We start from the raw sequence: 20,156 nt of genomic DNA on the forward strand, positions 1-20,156 counted from the left end.
TACTGGGTTCACCAGACCGCAAGAGAGAAGCCTGTCGTTGCCAGTGGACGTCCATTCCCTCCCCTGCAAAAGGCAAGGTTCTTGCTGGGAGAGAAGATTTGCCAATTTGTGTAACGGGGTTCAGAGCAGGGAGGGTGCATGGGGGGAGGGGAGGTGGGAGGGATTATGGAGAAGCAGGTTGGAGGGGTGGTCGGAGGGCCTGGGGCGGCTGCAGGAGGTGAGGGGATGGGAAAGGAAAGTGGGTTTAATGCCCTTTAAGACACGTGAGTTAAACATTAATCCCTTTTAAATTGCTTGCCGCTCACTGATTGATTATTAAAAAGGCATCTCTGAGCCATTAAGAGCATGATACGAAAAGACTTGATTGATCTGCTGGACTGCACAACTCCGGCGAGAGTGGAGAGCATCTGTGTTTTTGGTTTCACCACAAGGAGGAGCCCGTGTCCGTCTCTCCAGACAGAACTGAAGATGCTTAAATTTGGTCCAAGTGTGACACGGGTGCCTTTTTTCCAGAATAGAGCTTTGCAGGGCTTGGTGTGAGGTCTGCAAAGATCCCCTTGCCTAAAACCTCACTTCTCATGTTACAGAGAAGGTTTAATGGCTTGCACATGATATGCTATGGGGTTTTTTGGTCTTTTTATGGTCACTCCTGCAGCTTATGGAAGCTCCCAGGCTAGGTGTCAGAATCGGAGTGGCCACTGCCAGCCTACACCACAAACCACAGCAACTCAGGATCTTAGCTGCATCTGCTCACAGAAAAGCCCCTAACCCACTAACCACCCTTAACCCACTGAGCGAGGCCAAAGACGGAACCTGCATCCTTGTGGATGTCGGTTTGTAAGCTGTTGAGCCACAATGGGAACTCCTGTATTACGTTTTTTTCAAAGCAAGTTTATGAAACTCAAGTTACCAAGTTTTTCTGCAAGATAATTTATATGAATGTGTGGAAGAAATACTGAAAGGGTTGGAATGTCAATATTAGTTATTTCCAAGGAACGAAATTAAGGAGATTCAAATGTTCTTTTTGCCTTTCTGAAACTTTTTTACAGTGACCATTGCTTTGATGGTTAGATAGGTTTTATCAGTAGAGGAAAACTTATCGAGTGATCCTGCTGCGAGTGGGCCAGACCAGTGGCCTGTCTGCCTGTGAGTGCTTCTTCCTGAGGTGGGTTTCTGTGTGGGTGCGCCCTGCTGAGAAGAGCACAGACCTGGGACTGTGACATGTCCTCAGGCTCTCTCTCTCTCTCTCTCTCCACACACACACACACACACACGCACGCATACACACTCCCCCCGCTGCTCACACAAACACGCACAGCCCTTGACCACAGTGGAATCCCTGAACCATGCAGCTGGGTGACACCTGAACAGTTAGACCCATCGCTCTCATTTTATAGACGGAAAACTGAGGCTGAAGGAGAGCCACAGGGAGCTGGAAATGAGGGGAGGTAGCCCAAGTCCTTTGCGAACCTGGAGCAAGGTTTGGCGGCTTCTTCCAGAATTAACAGCAATATCACACAATCATAGCCAAGAGCCAGGCACTGTTCTGAGCACTTTATGTCCAATTTTTAAAATCTCCACTACAATCCTATGAACTGGGGATTCTTATCAGCCCGTTTTCCCGGGTGGGGGTGGGTGGCTACAGGCGAAGGAAAAGGGGGTACGTGCCCAGAGTTACACAGCTGTCGGTGGTGGAGCCCCGGCTGTTCTGGAACCTGCCTCTACTGCCTCTCAAGGAAGAATCCTGATCCGAGGTAGGACCCTAACCTAACGGGTGCCCCTGCAGATCTGGATGGGTGACTAAAGTCTGGGGGCCTGTCTTGACGTGGGGGGAGGGTGTGCAAGCCGGCTGTGGTCCCCTGTGGCCGCTGGAGGGGCAGCTGCAAACTGGTCCTGGGCCCTGCGTGGAGGCGGCCCTGGGCCAGCAGCTCCCGGGTCAGGATGGCTGGGACCCTCCAGGAGGGAGAGGGAGGCACCCTCTCAGGCACTGGCCTGGAGGGCCGCAGGGCCAGGGTACGCCAGCAGCTGCAGGCCGGCGAGGGACACATAGAGTGCGGACAGCTGTGGCACCACGTCAGGGTCCCAGGCGAGTTGGTGGCCGGGCCCCCCCAGCTGCAGCCCACAGCTCTCCACCAGGCTCCGGGTGAGGACCGCGTCCTCACTCTGCAGGGACGAGAGGACTTGCGGTGGGAGGAAAACTGTTGTTTCCTCCGTGCAGTTAAAATTCGGCTCCAAGATGCTGGCGACCTGCAAGGAGCCACCAGGATGAAGAGACAGGCTTCCCAAGCCCCGGGGCCTCGCTCCCTGCAGAACTGTGGTTCCATGTAACACCCCCACATGTGCCCTTCCCTGTGTCCCTGGAGGCAGTAGTTGCCAACCACCAGTGCCCCCGCCTCTGCAGATGCTGTTCTGCCTGGATCCCGCCCCCCCATCTTTTCATCTGTTAATCCATGAACCATGTAGGGGGGGTCACCGCTCTGGGTAACGCCCCTGAGCCTGTCTCAGTGCCGCCACAGCCACGGGCACAAGCTGAATCAGGCGCTGTCTGCATCACCTTGACCAGCCTGTGGGGATGGGGCCGCCTTGCCCACCTCTGTTCTCAGGCCCTGGCAGAGGGCCAGGCACAGGTAGGAGCCCAACACAACCAGTGAATAAACCCGGGCAGGATGGAATGCAGCCCACGGGCCTGGGTGCACAGAGGTCAGAGCCCAGCACACGCTGCTCCCACACTCCACCCTGGGCACTCACCAGCTCCAGCTGCTGTGGCAGGATCCCCTTCTCTAGGTACTGGACCAGCAGGCAATGTTGGGTGTCACCCAGCGCTAAGGAGAGACGGGAGGTGAGGGCACCGAGGGTCTGGGGCACCTGTGACCCTCCTGCTGGGCCCTGGAAGCCCCGAGAGGAAAGGCTGGGATACCCGAGACCTGAGGTGGGGAGAAGTCGTGCTAGGTATCTCTGGGCCCTCTTTCCAGAGGAGGTTCTGGAAGGCAGGAAGTGCTCTGTGGTTTGCAGTAAGAGCACTCTGTCCCCTCAGTTTTCCTAAAACGCCATCCTTTAAGGGTGCCTGGTAGGCTTCGCCTACAAAGGGCTTTCGTGTGTATTAGCTTCTCTGCAGGCCCAGTGGCTCTCTGAGCTGGTTCCTATGCAGGATACGGCGACCTCCCCCAGGCTACTCATGGCAGAACGCAACGAGAACCCAACCCAGACAGTGTCCTTCTCAGACCCCCCACCCCACCCCCAGGAGTCCTCTTACCTACGAGCGCTCCGAGAAGACACAGGACGGCCCTGCCTTTCAAGGGGGACAGGCTGCCTGAGGGGTGTCGGAGGGCACTTAGGACGAGGCCCCCAGGGCCATCCAGCTGTCCCAGCACCCCGGTGTCCAGGGCCTGTTCCACCTGCAGGGGAGCAGTGAGAAGGACATGGAGAGGCAGCTGTGGGCCCCCTCTGCCCTCTGTCCACACACTCCACCACCCCAGCTCCCGTCCCCACACCCTGTAGGGCTGGGAAGAGCCTGGCTTCAATGCCAACACTGACCCAAGGCTCAGGCTTCACGGAGCAAAAGCCCAGGGAAGTTCTGACACAATAGCTGGCACAGGCAGCACCCACTCACCCCAGGGCCATCTGAGGTTGTGCCCCACCAAGACCCAGAGCACATCCTGTTCCTGCCTCTCAGCCCCCTAGCCCAGCCCTCTCTGTCCTGGGTGCCAGCCCCCAGCCCGGGTCTGGCCAATGGGCGGGCCCCTCACCATATCCTCGAGCTCCTGCAGTGCCCGAGGGTCCTGGAGCAGCTCTCGGAGGGCGCCCAGCAGCGGGAGCCGCAGCTCCAGGGGCAGCGTGGCCAGGTTGCGCAGCTGGGCCCCTGCCCACATCTGCAGGTCTCGGAAGTTGGGCTTCTCTTCCAGGCTCCTGACGGTTAGGCCTGCAGGAGAGGGATTGGCATCTGCTGGCTCCTGTGCCCAGGCTCCCTGCCCAGTGCCAGCCAGGCCCCCATGTCCTGAGCCTGTCACAGACCTGGCCTCAGGCAGAGCACGCCTTTTCGTGCTCACCTCTCCTCCCACCCTCCCCCCTTCCCTTCTTTCCTTCTGGAAGCATTTACCCAGCACCTACCGCAGGACAGCCACGCACGTCTCTCCTTGCCCATCCTCACTCTCCTCGTCCTCTGCCTCTGCCCCTCCCCTGTCACCCTGCCCAAGGCTGATGCTTCGGCTCCAAGAACGGCCACTTCTCTGCCTGAGGACCTGCTCTGCGTCTGTTCCTCGGACCCCCAGGCTGAGCCCCGCCTTCGCCCAATGGCCCCACTGGACAGCTAAGCCCGGGCTTCTCAGGCCACTTCACAGGTGGGAGGGTGGATCTGGCAGAGTGGCCAGGTGCTCCTTTCTTCCCACTCCCATCCTGTTAACAATACAAGCTCTCTTGAGACCCTTCCAGGCGCCAAACGCAGTCCAGACATCATCCCTGATCTTCCCGGCCTGGTAAGACAAGTGCCCCCCCCAACACCCTGTTGTGGGTGGGAAACCAATGCAGGTGTGTGGTGGACCGGGGTGTGGGGGTGTGACTCCCACGCTTGCCATCCTTCTCCCCACGGCCTGGTCCTGGTTTTTCCAGGTCATCTCCATCCCAGGGAGACAGCACACGGCCCTCCCTCCCCCGCGAGGGAACTGCGTGACCACCTGGTAGAGGGAAGGGACCCCAACCACGGTGTCAGGGCAGTCTCTGTGGGAAGCAGTGCTTTCTGGCTGGTGTGTGGGCCAGGGCGGGGTCACTCACTTCTGTTGGTGTCTCTGCAGGGCTTGCTTTCAGGCAGGTGCCGAACAGCTGTGCGGAGCATGGGTGGGAAAAGTGAAAGTGAAAAGTCCCTGGCCCCTGATGAGCAGGAGCACCCCTGGTCCACGTGATTCTCTGCGCTAATTAGATGACACCACCCCGCCTCTGGTCAAGTGCCCCGACCTCGCCTCCAGGGCCAGTGGGGCACAGGCTGGGTCGTAAGCCCCTCCTTACAGCCGCCTCAGCAGCCTCTAGGAAAGGCAGGTCCCTTTAGGAGCTTCCTGCTGGCTGACTGCTCAGGCCCGCAGGGAATGAGCCTCCCTTTCTTCCTCCTGCCCCTCTCCCAGTCCAGCCAGAGGGATAGTCGCGTCCCCGCTGTGCTGCCCCCCAGCCCCGCGTACCCCAGCGATCGTCCTCCATCACCAGCTGCAGCACCCTGTATGCCAGGACGGTGCCCTGTGGGATGGTCACCATCTTCTCTTTGGCTACGGTGCCCTGGCCCCGGAGCTGGGAAGGAAGAGGGAGAACAGGGCAAGTCCGCAAGGGATTCCAGGACCTGCAGGGAAGAGCCTTAGGGGAGACAGGAGCAGGGGATGGAGGGGGTGACAGCCGGGAGCGACTGCAAGGCTCTCTCTTGTTGACCAGGAACTGCTGGGGTTGCAGGGGAGAGGAAGCTCCAAAGGCAGGGGACTGGGGACGCTTGGGCACAGCAAGGACAACATTCTGCAAAATGTGTTGCACTTGAGAGATTTCCAAAACTCCAAGGACTTCTGGGGTCAAAGCAATACACATGGGCACAGTAAAAGCTCTAAAAGGTCCCACCATAAAGAGCTGAGTTTTATTTTGCCTTACTAAGCACTGTCCAGAGTTTGGAGTGTTCACTTTGGAAAGGGCTGAGATGGAATCCTGGGGCATTGCAGCTGGAGAACCCCCAAGTGATCTCCCTGTCATTCTCTCTCACTCGGCAGGTGGAAACATAGGTGCAGAGGGGCAGCCAAGGGAGGGGGGTGCCCCTGGCAGCTGGGACTCCTGATGTGGGGCCAGGGGTGGCACTGTTATCACCCTGCTCCCACAGTGTTGCTACTAAAAAGCAGCAGTAATAGAATTGGTGTTCCTGCTGTGGCACAGTGGTAACAAATCCAACTAGTATCCCTGAGAATGTGGGTTCCATCCCTGGCCTCCCTCAGTGGGTCAGGGGTCTGGCATTGCCATGAGCTGTGGTGTAGGTCACAGCTGTGGCTTGGATCCCACGTTGCTGTGGCTGTGATGTAGGCTGGCAGCTGTGGCTCCGATTTGACCCCTAGCCTGGGGACGTTCATATAGAATGAACCTCTCCTTTTCACCTGGCACATGGCTGCCCTGAATACCATGAATCTCAGTTCCTTTGCCACTAGATGTGACCATTGAGCCAAGTTCTGGTCAGTGGGGTGCAAACAGAAGGGGTATGTGCAAGTCCTTTTCTCCCTCCTATTGGCTGGACTGTGGACGTGATAACTGGAGCCAGAGCAGCCATCTTGGTCCATGCGGCAGAAGCCATCAATTGAGGATGGCAGAGTGAAAAATTAGAAAGAGCTAGGTCTCTGATAACAATGATCTCCCAGGGCAGCCCTTGGGTCCCATCTGGACCTTTTTGTAAGAGAGATCCTTTTCTTATTTGGAAGGACTGTCACTCTGGGTTTTTCATTTCTCACCGCGAGGGTGACTGTCTTGGTTTTCCTAAGATTCTCCTGGTTTTCTTGCTGAAAGTCCTATGTCCTGGGAAGGCCCTGGTCTCAGACAAACTGGGAAGGGGAAGGTTGGTCACCCCACACTGAACCCAATTCCATGGCACACCTGCAGCCTCCATACAATAAGAGATCAACCATAAATATTTAATCACCCCCCCCCTTATCACTCCCTATCGCTTTCCCACAACTGAAAAGTGGGTGAGTCTGCCTGCTTTTTTTTTAGGGCCACACCTGAATCATATCAAAGTTCCCAGGCCAGGGGTCGAATCGGAGCTGCACCTGCGGCCTGCACCACAGCCTAAGCAACATGGGATCAGAGCTGCACCTGCGGCCTGCACCACAGCCTAAGCAACATGGGATCAGAGCTGCCTCTGTGACCTACACCACAGCTCATGGCAATGCCAGATCCTTAACCCACTGAGTGAGGCCAGAGATCAAACCCGCAACCTCACGGATGCTACTTGGTTTCTTAGCTGGCTGAACCGCAATGGGAACTCCGAGTCTGCATACTTGACACCTGCTCAGATAACCCACAATCACAAAGCCACTCAGCTGTGTTCAGAGGCGGGGCTGCAGTTTCACCAGCTTGATTGAACACAAGGGCATTGGGACAGAAAGGCCCAGGTTTTGCCCCCCCCCCCGCCATTCACCAGCTGTGTGTTCCCCAACAAGGAGCTTAACCTCCTTGAACCCCAGTTTCCACACCTAGAAAACCTGACACATGATACCTACCAGACCGAACCACCAGGAGGAAGGGTGAGAGCATTTTGCACAGTGCTCTCACTCTGGACAGTATTCAGCATGGTGGCCGGGAGACTGGCCTACAGGTGACGAGTACGCACCTGCACTCCTGGGGATGGTGAAAGGTGGGGCCCAGAAGTGATGCTGTGAGTGCAACTTGATTTGTGGGAGATGCAAGCCCCAGAGTCCTAAAATGCCAGTGCGGGGCCCAGCCTTCCTGCATCACAGTGGGGACCAGAGATCCGTGGGTGCTGAATGACCGAAGAACAGAGCTGGTGAGGTGCAGGTTTGAAGGTGGGGGGAAGGAAAACAGGGTCCTTTTTTTTTTGGCAGCACCTGCAGCATGTGGAAGTTCCCAGGCCAGGGGTCAAATCCACACCACTGCAATGATCTGAGCCGCTTCGGTGACAACACTGGATCCTTAACCCACTGTACCACAGGGGAACTCCCAAGAAAACAGTATTAGAACCTAGTACATCTCAGGCACTTTTCTCACATTGCTACTTAATCCGCACACTGATTCTGCAGCCCCGAGAAGTCAAACTCCGAGGGTCAAGCGACCTACTCAAGACCACACAACCAGCCAGAGGCAGAGCTAGAGATTCATACCCAGACATGCCTGGGTCCAAAACTGATGCGAAACCCTCTACCTCATGATACCGTCCCTGACAGCACAGAAGAATCACCTGGGAACGTTCAAGAATACCAGCGACTGGTCCTCGTCCAGACCAGGTAAAACTCTGTGTGTGTGACTGGGTTTTGGTATTTTAAAAAACCTAAACAGGAGTTGCCGTCGTGGCGCAGTGGTTAACAAATCTGACTAGGAACCATGAGGTTGCAGGTTCAATCCCTGGCCTCACTCAGTGGGTTAAGGAACCAGCGTTGCCGTGAGCTGTGGTGTAGATGGCAGATGCAGCTCAGATCCTGAGTTGCTGTGCCTGTGGTGTAGGCCGCCAGCTGTAGCTCCAATGAGACCCCTAGCCTGGGAACCTCTATGTGCCGGGGGGGACCCTAAAAAGACAAAAAAAAAAAAAAAACCAAAAAGGAGGTGATTCTAATGCAGGGTTGAGAACCACGACACAAGACTCAAGCGCCCGGGGAACTCCACTCCTGGTGCACGTGGGTCTTCAGTGGGGCAGCTCTTTGGCTGGCATTCGGGTGGGGGTGGGGCCTGGGGGGGCTCCTCGGTGGCTCTCAGCACCCCCGCACCCTGAATGTGGCCCCCCTGTACCTTGAGAAGGCCCAGCCCGAGGAAGGACAGCTGCCCTGCTCCCTCTGCTCCGCTGAGGCTCTGAAGCGTGGTGGCCTCCATAACCTCCACGGCCTCCGTCACCACGTACAGGCTCTCCCGCTTCTGGCTCAGCAAATCCTTGAGGAACCAGGGCCTCGGAGTCCTCAGTTTCCTGCAGGGTGGTGGGGATGGGGGGCGTGAGAGAAGAGGCAGACTGGTGGGGGGGTGTCTCCAGGGTCCCCAGGGTCCAGGGCCTTTTGAAGGAGGCAGCCTGGGGTCTGTGCGGGTGTAGGTGGCGGGAGGGGACAGCGGGCAGCTGGCCTGCACGCAGGGACGGGAGTTCCCGGTCAGGTCGGGGAGGCTGGGAAGGGAGAGACTAAGGGAACTCCGAGACATCCGTGTCCCACAAGGTTTGAAACAGCCAAACCAGGGGCCCTCCTCGGGCTTTCCGCCAGCCCGACTGGGCAAAAGGCCCATGTCCCTTGGCTCATGTGGTGTTTACAATTTTTGAGATAATATTCAAACTGGTGGGTATCACCCCAAAACAAGAGACGATTTCTAACGTCCCTTGAAACCCAGTGCCACGGAGCGCACATTCCCGCCTGGCAACCGTCAGGTGCAGCTGAGCGGCAGCTGCGGGCTTCAGGCAGGCATGTGTGTCCCCTAGTTTGCCGCAGTCCCCGCCGCTCCCTGTGGCCTCACGCCTGGCAGCGACCACACTTCTGTTTCTTTTCTTGGCCTTAAAAGTTGAGATCCCCGACCTCACACGGGCCCTTCCCACCGCCCGCTGTCTCTTCCCTCGGCCTCTGGGTTCCTGCTCATCCCTGCTCATCCCCCATCCCAGCCCACCCCGTGCAATGGCCTCACTGGAGGCCTCAAGCTGGCAGGAGCCTTGGGCTTTGCTCTCCTGCCCCCCATGCTCCCCTCCAGCCCGGGCTGGGGGGTGGGGGACTACGCCTACAGAGAGGACAGCCCAGCCCGCCTGGTTGATGTGCCCTGGCAGCTCTTACCTCGTCTCCACCAGAGTCTCCCAGGTGCTGGGGGACACCCTGAGAGTCTGCACAGCCAGGGCAGAGCTGCGGGTTGCCACGCCGCCCCCGGTCACATTCCCCAGCAGCCTGCTGGTGCCCATGCTCATGGCCCCCATCATGGCTGCTGCCACCGTCTCCTGGATGTGGATGGGTTCACTCCGGCTCACCTCTGTGGGGACAGAGGTCCAGGCTGGAGTCAGGGAGGGAGGGAGGTGGGGATGAGCCTGGCTAAGCCTCAGCCTCGGGCTCCAGTTTGGCCTCCACCACTTAGTGGCTGGTGTGACCCTGTGCAAGAAGCCACTTAACGCTTGGTGCCTCAGTTTCCCCATCTGTAAAAGGGACAGAAGAAGGACAGGGTCTTCCCCCAAGGGTGGTTTTCAGCATTAACGGAGGAATTGCTGACGTGGCCCCTGGCACAGAGCAAGTGCTTTATCCATGCCAGCCACTGTGGCATCTAAAAGTATTATGACGATTACTCATCACACAGCGGGGACAGGAGGAAGAAAATGGCTCCTCCTTCCCCGACACGGAAGGCGCATGGTGCTTGGGGTGCCCACGGCGAGGCTCCAGGCCAGGCAGACCGGGGCGGGGGGTGTCCTCTGTGTGCCTGGGTGGCGGGTGTCAGCTTTCTCAGCCACGGGATCTGTCCCCTCTGCTCTGCCGCCTGCCAGCCCCGCCTGAAGATACCTGGGATGGGGGAGCCAGGCTCTAAGGCATCCATGAGGGAGAAGTCCGTGGTGATGAGGGTGTCCCAAGGGCAAAGGTGGTGCCTGTGCTTCTTCCTCACCAGGCAGAAGAGGCGCAGGCGCAGGGCACTGGCCAGGCTGGTCACAGGCACCAGTTCATCTTTCCTGCCCAGCTCTCTGACCAAGCTCTTGGTGTCCCTCGAGAACAGGGATGACATGTTCCTGGAGGGGTGAGAAGGGCGGGTGTCATCCGGGGCTGTGGATGGGGGGCCTCGGTGAAGGCTGCCAGCTGGCTGAGCTTCTAACACTGAGGATGGGGGGCCCTGGACAGACTGGGTTCTAAGGTCAGGACATAGGCGGGAATCACAGGTGGTCGAAACCCCTAGAACTACTCCTCCAATCACTCCCCACCTGCCTGCCTGGGACCCCAAGAAACGCCAGGACCAAGGACCCCTGGGTTTTAGATCAGCTGTTTCCTTGGGGGCATTACTCTGCGCCTTGGTTTCCTCATTTTCGAAGTGGAAGTTCGTACACATTTACATAAAATATTTATAGATTGCTATTACCTATAATAATACCTCCTCTGTGGGATTTGACCAGGACTAATGTGTTGTTTGTAAAGCACTTGGACCGGAGCTGGCTTATGCCCATAGGCTGTGACCCTTTGTGGTCTGGCCCCTCCTCCTTTTCCCAGTTGAGCCCCAGACACCCTCTTAAGAGGGGGGAGAAGGAAAGGGGATGGAGCGGGCCGGGAGCAGGGATTTCTCTCCTCTCCCTCCGCCTGACGCACAGAATTGGCTCTTTTCGCAGAGGCATCCAAGAGGGAACTCGAACTCCCCTCCCCCTCGCTCCCTCCCCCGGGGTTCCGCTCAGGCAGAGTTTTTTGTTCTTACTCTTTGATGTACCTGGACTTGGAGTGGGCACCCTACTGCAGAGGGGGCCGGAGAGCCATAGAGGGTGTGTGAGCAGGGCAGCGACAGGGCACACCCGTGCGTGTTTCAGCAGCGGCGCCCAGTCGGCCGCGAGCACTGTCCAGTGTGGAAGGGGGAGCCGGGAGGAGCTGATACCTTTATCCGGGGGTGCGAAGGGCCTGTCTGGGGGCCGGGGGTAGGGAAGGAGGGAAGTGAGGGGCCCACTTCTCCACCAGGCATGGTGCCTAGGGCCCACAAAAAAGTTTTAATTTATTTAAAATCAGAAGAAACTTTTCTCTCTAAGAAAACGTCATAGTACATAACTTGAGTATAGCTGTCTGTTTACCAACACGCTTAAGGCCAGAGAGAAACTTACAGATGGTTGGGAGTGGGACAATACGGTCCTAAACGGTAACTTTGAACATTTTGATGGAGGAAGGGGCCGGGAAAGGGGACCACGCGTTGGGGAAACGCGAGGCAAAGGAGTGGCCCCCGACGGCTCTGCGTTGGACCTGCAGGGGGCGCCAGAAGCACGAGGGCGAAGAGGCCCTCGAGGCGGGTGGTGAGGAATTCGGGTTGGGACCGTTGAGAGGACACGCGGGGGGGGGGGGGGGGGGGCTGGGGGCACAGCTTGAGGTTCGGGCTGCCGCAAGCGGGGACTCAGCCCCATGGCGCGCGAGGGAGACAGAGACACGCTCTCCAAGGAAAGGGATCCGGAGCAGGGAAGGGCGGGGAGAGGGCGAGGGACCCGGGGCCAGACCGCCTCCGAGGGGCCGCGGGGGGCGCCCTCGCCCTCAACCCCAGCCATCGCTCCATCAATCACCCCAGTCCCTGGCCTCCCCAGTCTCTACCTGAGACTCCGGGCCGGCTGTCCCCCGGGGCCGTGGTGGGATGCAAGGCCTGGCTCCCAGGCTGTGCCCCACGGAGGGACTCTCTTGGACCCTGCTTAGGGCCACAGGGTTGCCAGTCCTGTCCCTGCCCAAGGGTCGTGGCCCCTGGAGGGCGGGGTCTCTCACCCCTACCTCTGACCCTGACCCTGACTCGTGGTGGTTCTCCAGCTTTCACCAAGGGCCTTTAGACGTAGGCTAATATTTATGCTTTGTTTTCCTGTAGTTTAAAGAATCACATTGCCCCGAAAGGGTTTTTTTTACACCTCAGATACCCCCCCCAGACACCACTTTGAACTCTCTTTGTTGCTTGTTTTTGTAACTAGCTGTTATCTTTCATTTTTAAAAGGCTGCAAGGAGGTGTAATTCACACCCCATTCAATTCATCCATTGAGAGTGTCCAATTCAACTGCTTTCAGGGTAGACACAGAATTGTAGAACCCTCGCATCAATCTTAGAGGACTATTGATGACCCCCTAAAACCACTCCGCCCAACTGGTGTACTTTTCGGATTTGCCTGTTGTAGTTATTTCATCTAAGTGGACCGATACAATATGCGGTCTCTTAAATAATAAGCTTACTCGGCTGTAGGCATTACGGGTGAGCTTACACCGGGGGAGGTGAGAATTTCCAGCCCCTCTTCCTCTACATCCATCACACACGAGCCCCATTCCTCATCTCTCAGTCGCGCAGCATCACAATTCTCTTTGTTCTTGCCTACGATTGTGACCATGTAAACTCTTCTAAGCTGTTCATAAACTGTAATTCTTTTTCCTTTCCTGTAGAATTTTGGTAGGGAAACTGAGCAGGACCCTGTGGGCCTCCTGGGCACACAAGCATTTCTGTGCCCCCATGTCTTATTTTTGGAGAAGGGGCTTGGATTGGCCTCCCTGACCTTCCCGAGTTCCAAAAAGTTGTTAATTTGGGGGGGGGATGTGGAGATGGGGAAGAGTCTTCTGGAGTCAATAGTGCAGCCTTGGGGGCAGGGTCCCGGCTCCTCCTCAGGGAACACCAATGGCAACTGGGTTCTTCTGCAGCATTAACCCCCCAACAAAGGGATGTTAATGGAGCAGCCTTCCTTCCGGAAGGATCACCAGCTTTGCAAAACATGGAAAGCCTGCATCTACCCCATCCTTCTCTGAGGCCCGATTTGTCACTCCCAAACTCCAAAACCAGCTCCCAATCCCTCCCCAAAGTGGGCCCCGTCTTTAAGGCCATAGACTGCTGTGGCCCCCTTTGCCCCGCAAACAATAAGGCATCTTTCTCTCCTTCACCCAAAACTCCACCTCCGCACTGTTCTCTTTGGCAGTGACGGACAGAGGCCAACTTTGGGCAGCGATGGTTGCTCATTGTCCCTTTTTCGTTTCCTGTTCTGTTTTTTATGTATTTATGTCCCAATCCAAACGCTGCCAAATGCTTACGTCTCCTCCTCTCATGCCCAGATTCAGGGTATAATCTCTCTGGAGCCTTCCTTTCCGTTCAGAGGGCGCCGCCCTGCTCTGGTTCTCAGTGTCGTCCAGGGAGCCCCTTCTCTCTTCCACAGTAAACCTCCTTTCCCGGGGGCCAATGTCTGCCTTGTGTTTCCCTCTCTCACTTTGGTGTATCAAGTCCTTTACATCTTCTGAAGAGGGGAACACAGGCGGTAATTTATTTTATTTATTTTTTGCCCCCCCCTTTTAAGGACCCCTCCCAAGGCATGTGGAGGTTCCCAGGCTAAGGGTCAAATCAGAGCTGTAGCTGCCGGCCTACACCACAGCCACAACAACGCAGGATCCGAGCCCCACCTGCAACCTACGTCACTACAGCTCTTGGCAACAGCAGATCCTTAACCCACTGAGTGAGGCCAGGGCTCAAACCTGGATCCTCATGGATGCTAGTCAGTTTTGTTTCCCCGACGAGCCACGATGGGAACTCCCTTGGGGAGTAATTTAAAAAAAAAAAAAAAAAAATTAAAAAAACTTTGTTTGAAAATGCCCTTCTATCTTCAAAGACAATACAGACTTTTAGATTGGAAATAATTTTTCATCAAAGTTTAGGAAGATATGCTCCATTGCTTTTCGTTTGCTGCGTGGTTATATTTTAAAGTCATTCTCATATCTGATCTTTTGTAAATAACCTTTGTTTTCCCCCCTGGATTTTCTCTTTGTCCCACATGTTCTGAGGTTTGTTTGTTTGTTTTTTGTCTGTGCCAGTGGCATGTGGGCCAGGGAGCGACAATTTGGATCCTTAACCTGCTGAGCCACCAGAGAACTCCCCCAAAATGTGTTTTGGTAGGGGCCCATTTTCATGTATTTGTCTTAGGCGCTCAATGGGCTCTTTAAATCTGGAAATTCGTATTCTAGTTATGGTGTATTTGTGTGTGTGTGTGATATGTATTCTCTTTTTTTGGGGGGTGAGGGGGACTTATTTTATCCAAAGGTTAGGTTTCCTAAACTGCTCTTTTAGATTTCTTTAAGAAAAACTTTATATTTTTAATTCAAAAAGTTTTATTATATTTATAGTTGTACAACCATCATCGCAACCTAAGTTTTCAGCATTTCCATCCCAAGCCCCCAGCCCATCTCTCCCCCTCACCAACCTGTCTCTTTTGGTAACCATAAGTTTTTCAAACTCTGTGAGTCAGTTTCTGTCCTGCAAATAAATTCATTGCATCCTTTTTTTAGATTCCACATGTAAGTGATAGCATATGATGTTTGTGTCTCAGTGTCTAACTTCACTTAGCACGATAATTTCTAGGTCCCTCCATGTTGCTGCAAATGCCATTATTTCATTCCTTTTTATGGCTGAGTAATATTCCATCGTGTATTATGTACCTCATCTTCTTTATCCACTTCTCCATCTAGATTTCTTTTCTTCCTTATAGTTTATCTGGCGGCTTTTTGCTCTACTTTTTGGGAAATTTCCTCAGTTTTTTAGCCTCTAATACTTTTACTGAATTTTCATTTCTACTATAATAGTTTTAATCTCTTTCTTTCTTTTTTTTGGCAGGGCCTATGGCATACAAAAATTCCCTGGGGTGTACAGGTGTTTCAGAGGTAGAGATCTTGCCTGGAACTCGGGAGGCCTGGGTTCGATTCCCTGTCGGTGAGGCAGCACTGTCTCCTTGAAGGTCCCGTTGTGGCTTAGTGGTAAAGGACCTGACTCACATCCCTGAGGATGTGGATTCCATTCCTGGCCTCACTCAGTGGATTAAGGCGTTGCTGTGAGCTGTGGTGTAGGTGACAAAACACGGCTTGGATATGGTGTTGCTGTGGCTGTGGTGTAGGCTGGCAGTTGTGGCTATGATTCCACCCCTAGCCTGGGAACTTCCATATGCTGCAAGTTTGCGCCCCCCCCAAAAAATCCTCTTAGTATTGCAATATTTTTACTCTCATTTTTTTTCTGAGGATGTTAATTTTTTAATTTATTTAATTTTTTTTGCTTCTTTTTTGGGGGGGGTTGCCATACCTGCGGCATATGGAGGTTCCCAGGCTAGGTGTCTAATCAGGGCTACAGCTGCCAGCCAGCACCAGAGCCACAGCAACGCCAAATCCAAGCCGCGTCTGCGACCTACACCACAGCTCATGGCAACGCCCGGATCCTTAACCCACTGAGTGAGGCTGGGGATGGAACCCGCAACTTCAGGGTTCCTAGTCAGACTCGTTTCTACTGCGCCACGACATTTACTCCAATTTTTTTTTTTTAATACAGCATATATACTTCCTTCCTTCTGCATGGCCCTCCCAGTTGCTTTTTGTTTGGTCTTATCTCTTTCTCAGATGTCGAATGGTGCTTGTCCGCACCCGTTTTGGAGCGGGGCATCAAAAATCAGATGGAAGCCCTAAGCAGGGGGGTGGTGGTTATTAACAACGAGCTTCACTAGAGGGCGGTAGTGCTCAACTTGGTTGCCAATTAGAATCAGCTGGGGAGCGTCTGAACCCCCTCCCCCTCACTGCAAAACAATCAAATCAGAGTTGTCGCGGTGGGGCTCTGGCAGCAGCATTTTTAAAAGCAGACCCTTGATTTCCGTGTAGCCTCAAAGCCGAGAACCTGTGCCGTGCGTTTCCTTAGGGAAACTGAGGCCCTTATCAGGAGGTTTTTCTCTTAGGCTTAGTTCTCCCCAGGAAGAATCTTCTAGTCTCCTGCCTGCTACGGAAGCGCTGGGAGAAGGGAGTCAATTTGGAAAGACCACGGTTACAACTCCCAGCTCGGAGAGAAGGTGGGGAAACAGGTGCGGGCTGTCATGGGAGGGGGAGGTGACGCGGAACTTTCTATGAGAAGGGCTCTCTCAGGGCCCTTCTGCGCCCCACCAGGGACCGAGGAGACTTCTGGAGGGTATCCTTTTGTCGTTTTGTGGGACGGAATGAGACAAGGGAGGACTGTTAAGCGCCCAGAGTTAATTATCACCCGCTAAACAAATCTAAAAACCCCAAGGGCCTATCAACAGGGGAGAAAACAAAAAATATGAGTCACACAAGATCTTTGTGGGCTCTTAACCCAAGGGCATCGTTAAAAAAAAAACCCTGTCCCCTCATCTGCTTGGTTGAGACCTTGGAAAGGAGGGGAGATGGGATGGGGGAGGGGAGGGGAAGACTGACCGTGGCCTCTGGGAAGAGGGGCGCAGCACTGAACACCAGGCCGCGTCTGGGGGGGAGCACAGGGCTGGCAATGCCAATAACCACCCCTGTGGCTGGGTTTTCCCGAGGGAGGGCCTTGCCCTGGCCTGACTCTCCTCTTGTCCCCCAGGCAGCCAGGTGACCTCACTCCTGGAAGCTGGGACTCCTGAGCCCCTCCCCCAGCACAGACTGACCTCTCTGAAGACTGGGTGTTAAGCAAATCCACACCAATGGGTTGGAGACCAGGAGTTCCCATCATGGCACAGTGGAAACGAATCTGACTAGCGTCCAAGAGGACCCAAGTTTGATCCTTGGCCTCGATTAGTGGGTTAATTATTAAGGACGTGCAAATCAAACCTACAATGAGGTACTACCTCACACTTGTCAGAATGGTCATCATTAATAAGTCTACCAATGGAGGAGTTCCTGTCATGGCCCAGTGGAAACGAATCTGACTAGGAACCATGAGGTTTCAGGTTCCGTCCCTGGTCCTGCTCAGTGGGTTAAGGATCTGGCATGGCTGTGGCTAGCAGCTGTGGCTTCCCTAGCCTGGGAACGTCTATACGCTGCTGGTGTGGCCCAAAAAAGCAAAAAAATAAGTCTGCAAATAACAAATGCTAGCGAGAGTGTGGAGAAAAGGGAACCCCCCTACACTGTTGGTGGGAATGTAAATTGGTACAACCACTATGGAAAACAGTATAGAGGTTCCTCAGAAAACTAAATATAGAGCTACCATATGATCCAGCAATCCCACTCCTGGGCATATATCCCTATAAAACTATAATTCATAAAGATACATGCACCTCTATATTCATAGCAGCACTATTCTCAATAGCCAAGACATGGAAATAACCTAAATGTCCATTGACAGATGAATGGATTAAGAAGATACAGTGGAATACTATTCAGCCATAAAAAAGAATGAAACAATGCCACTTTGCAGCAACACGGTTGCCACTAGAGATTCTCCTACTAAGTGAAGTGAGTCAGAAAGGGAAAGACAAATACCATATGATATCACTTAAATGTGGAATCTAAGATATGGCACAAATGAACCCATCTAAAAAACGGAAACAGACTCACAGACATAGAGAACAGACTTGTGGATGCCAAGGGAGGGAGTGGGCTGGAGTGGGAGTTTGGGGTTAGGAGATGCAAACTATTCCATTTAGAATGGATAAGCAATAAAGTCCTACTGTAGGGCACAGGGAACTATATCCAATCTCTTGGGAATAGACCATGATAATATAAGCCAGGGAATGTATATATAAATGGCTCACTTTCCTGTACAGCAGACAGTGACACAACCATTGTAAATCAATTATACCTAAAAAAAAAAGTTAAAAATATATATCCCTTAGCCTTACATGCTTAAATGTTATTATCAGGCATTCTCCTTTATTAATGGAAACTTCAGTAAGAACTAGTACTTTTCTTTGGGGTCAAATTGGGAAAAGAAAACACAACAACACTCCCAAGCAAAAACACTTGTACTCATTTCCCAAACCAATCCTGAGCATTTCCGTCTCTGGCCATAGGATCTTTTTATTCATCCCAGTTTCCCAGGTAGAACTTACCAGACTCTGTTACTTGGTCTTGTCGTGAAAAGATTCCACGTGAGTCAGTTCCCGTCCAATCTTCAGACTCTTGCTGTCCAGCAGAGTTTCTCCGACAGACTGCAGAGAACAGATAAATTGGACTCTGATCCCTGTTTCTCTCCGCTGCTAGGTGCCTGACTCAGTTTCCAACCTGGAATCCAAGAGAAGCAAGCGTGTGATGGGCTCTCCTCCCTTCCTGGAGACCCGGGTGGGAGCTGAGTCCTGGATTGTGGAACCTCAGGCTCTTAAGTCGTTCTCGGCCAGAAGTCGATGGAGGAGATTCAGGCAACGTTCACTTATATATTTGCGGGGCTGACTCTGAGCAAGGTAGATCTCTTGAAGCAATGTTTTCCCAACACAAAAAGAACTGGCTGAACAGGTCTTTGATTCTTGGATTTCCAGTCACCAAGATTACCTTACCTCGCCCACATTTTATCCTTTTTTTTTTAAAGGGCTGAACCCTCGGCATGCAGAAGTTCCCAGGTAAGGGGTCAAATAGGAGCTAAGGCCACCGGACTACGCCACAGCCACAGCAACGCCAGATCTGAGCTCGTTTGTGACCAACACCATAGTTCAAGGCAATGCCAGATTCTTAACCCACTGAGAAAGGCCAGGGATCGAGCTTGCATCCTGACATTTCAGAGTCAGATTTGAGTCCACTGAGCCACAATGGGAACGCCTAAATGTTTGTTTGTTTGTTAGTTTATTAAGGGCCTCGTTTTGTCTTAAATGTGCTGAATGTCAAATGAAACCCTGCATCAGCAAGAACTGTAGACATAAACCTCAGGAAAGACAGATACCGTAGGAAGCAGTGCCCTGGGGAGGGCCTCTGACCCTGACGCAGAGAGGTGTGCGACAGGGGCCTACACCACAGCCTCAGCACCTCGGGATCCGAGCCACATCTGTGTCCTTTTTTTAGATTCCACATGTAGTGATGGCATTTGATGTTGGTGTCTCATTGACTGAAGGACTTCACCTAGCATTTAGGTCCATCCATGTCTGCAGGTGGGTTTTTGTTTGTTTGTTTGTTTGTTTCCTTTTCTAGGGCCGCTGCCTTGGCACATGGAGGTTCCCAGGCTAGGGGTCCTATTGGAGCTGTAGCCACCGGCCTATGCCAGAGCCACAGCAACACAGGGATCCGAGCCTCATCTGTGACCCACCCCACAGCTCACGGCAACGCCGGATCCTCAACCCACTTAGCGAGGCCAGGGATCGAACCCGCAACCTCATGGTTCCTAGTCGGATTCGTTAGCCACTGAGCCACGACGGGAACTCCCTGACCGATCTTAAAACACGACAGTCAGAACAGCTCTGCACTCCCACGTGGCCACAACATCAGTTGGATAACCAAAGCCGTGGGCCTGAGTTTGGCACTTTCGAATACAGCGTCTCACTAGACCCTAGGAACTTTCTCAAACGGAATGGCGCATGGTCAGAGGTACCCTGTGCCCAGGCCTGCCGGGCACGTGGGCGTCGACCCTCTCTTGGCAAAGACGGTCCACCCGTCAAGTCCTCTTTGGTTCCCTCTCCCCTCCACCAAAGAAAATGACCTCAAGACCTTCTAGAAATAAAAGCCCCTTAACCCAACCCTCGCCCCCCACTCCGCCCCGATCTTGATTCGGCAGACGAGCCACCCCCTTATTTCTCCAGATCGGGTGCTGCCTCCCCCTGGTCTCCCAATCCCAGTCCCGACCCCGCGCGTTCTCCTCCGGGCGTCCACCCTCCCTCCCCTCCTTGTACTCGATAGGTTTCCTTTCCGGGAGGTGGCCGGACCCGAGGGGCCGCCGAGAGTTCGTGGGCCGTTTCCCGTTTCTGAGATGGGTCAAAGAGAAGGAAAATTGGAGGCATTTTCAGAAACTCCGACAAAATATAGAAAGGAGTTTCTCAGACTCACCCGAGCCTGTAACCTCACTTGGAATGACATCGATTATATTCTATTAAAAGTTATTTTCTCTCTATTCCTCAATGAATTTATTACACTTATA

The 20,156-nt window shown here is 53.9% G+C and overlaps 1 protein-coding gene across 2 annotated transcripts; it reads right to left on the reverse strand.

Annotated features, from left to right (window-relative positions):
• LOC102165484 (gasdermin-A-like) lies at nt 1,540–18,588 on the reverse strand. Of its 2 annotated transcripts, XM_021088921.1 has the most exons (11): nt 18,323–18,588; nt 18,151–18,249; nt 10,182–10,402; nt 9,474–9,663; nt 8,464–8,635; nt 5,166–5,271; nt 4,768–4,815; nt 3,747–3,919; nt 3,254–3,395; nt 2,749–2,822; nt 1,540–2,247 (listed from the first exon to the last, which is right to left on the reverse strand). In XM_021088921.1, exons 3-11 carry the CDS (start codon nt 10,396–10,398, stop codon nt 1,981–1,983), a joined length of 1,389 nt encoding a protein of 462 aa, XP_020944580.1. In that variant the 5' UTR covers nt 10,399–10,402; nt 18,151–18,249; nt 18,323–18,588; the 3' UTR covers nt 1,540–1,980. The 2 variants fall into 2 exon arrangements, with proteins under 2 accessions (XP_020944580.1, XP_020944579.1); XM_021088920.1 differs by having other exon boundaries at nt 18,151–18,586.

This window comes from Sus scrofa, chromosome 4 (assembly GCF_000003025.6).
Source record: "Sus scrofa isolate TJ Tabasco breed Duroc chromosome 4, Sscrofa11.1, whole genome shotgun sequence".
NCBI lineage: Eukaryota > Metazoa > Chordata > Mammalia > Artiodactyla > Suidae > Sus > Sus scrofa.

Excerpts from the sequence above, each read along its gene's own strand:
- LOC102165484 (XM_021088921.1), bottom strand. The coding sequence starts at position 10,398 with ATGTCATCCCTGTTCTCGAGGGACACCAAGAGCTTGGTCAGAGAGCTG. Across the intron at positions 9,664-10,181 it reads GCCTGGCTCCCCCATCCCAG|AGGTGAGCCGGAGTGAACCC; the intron begins GTATCTTCAGGC and ends CTGTCCCCACAG. Across the intron at positions 8,636-9,473 it reads GAGACTCTGGTGGAGACGAG|GAAACTGAGGACTCCGAGGC; the intron begins GTAAGAGCTGCC and ends ACCACCCTGCAG.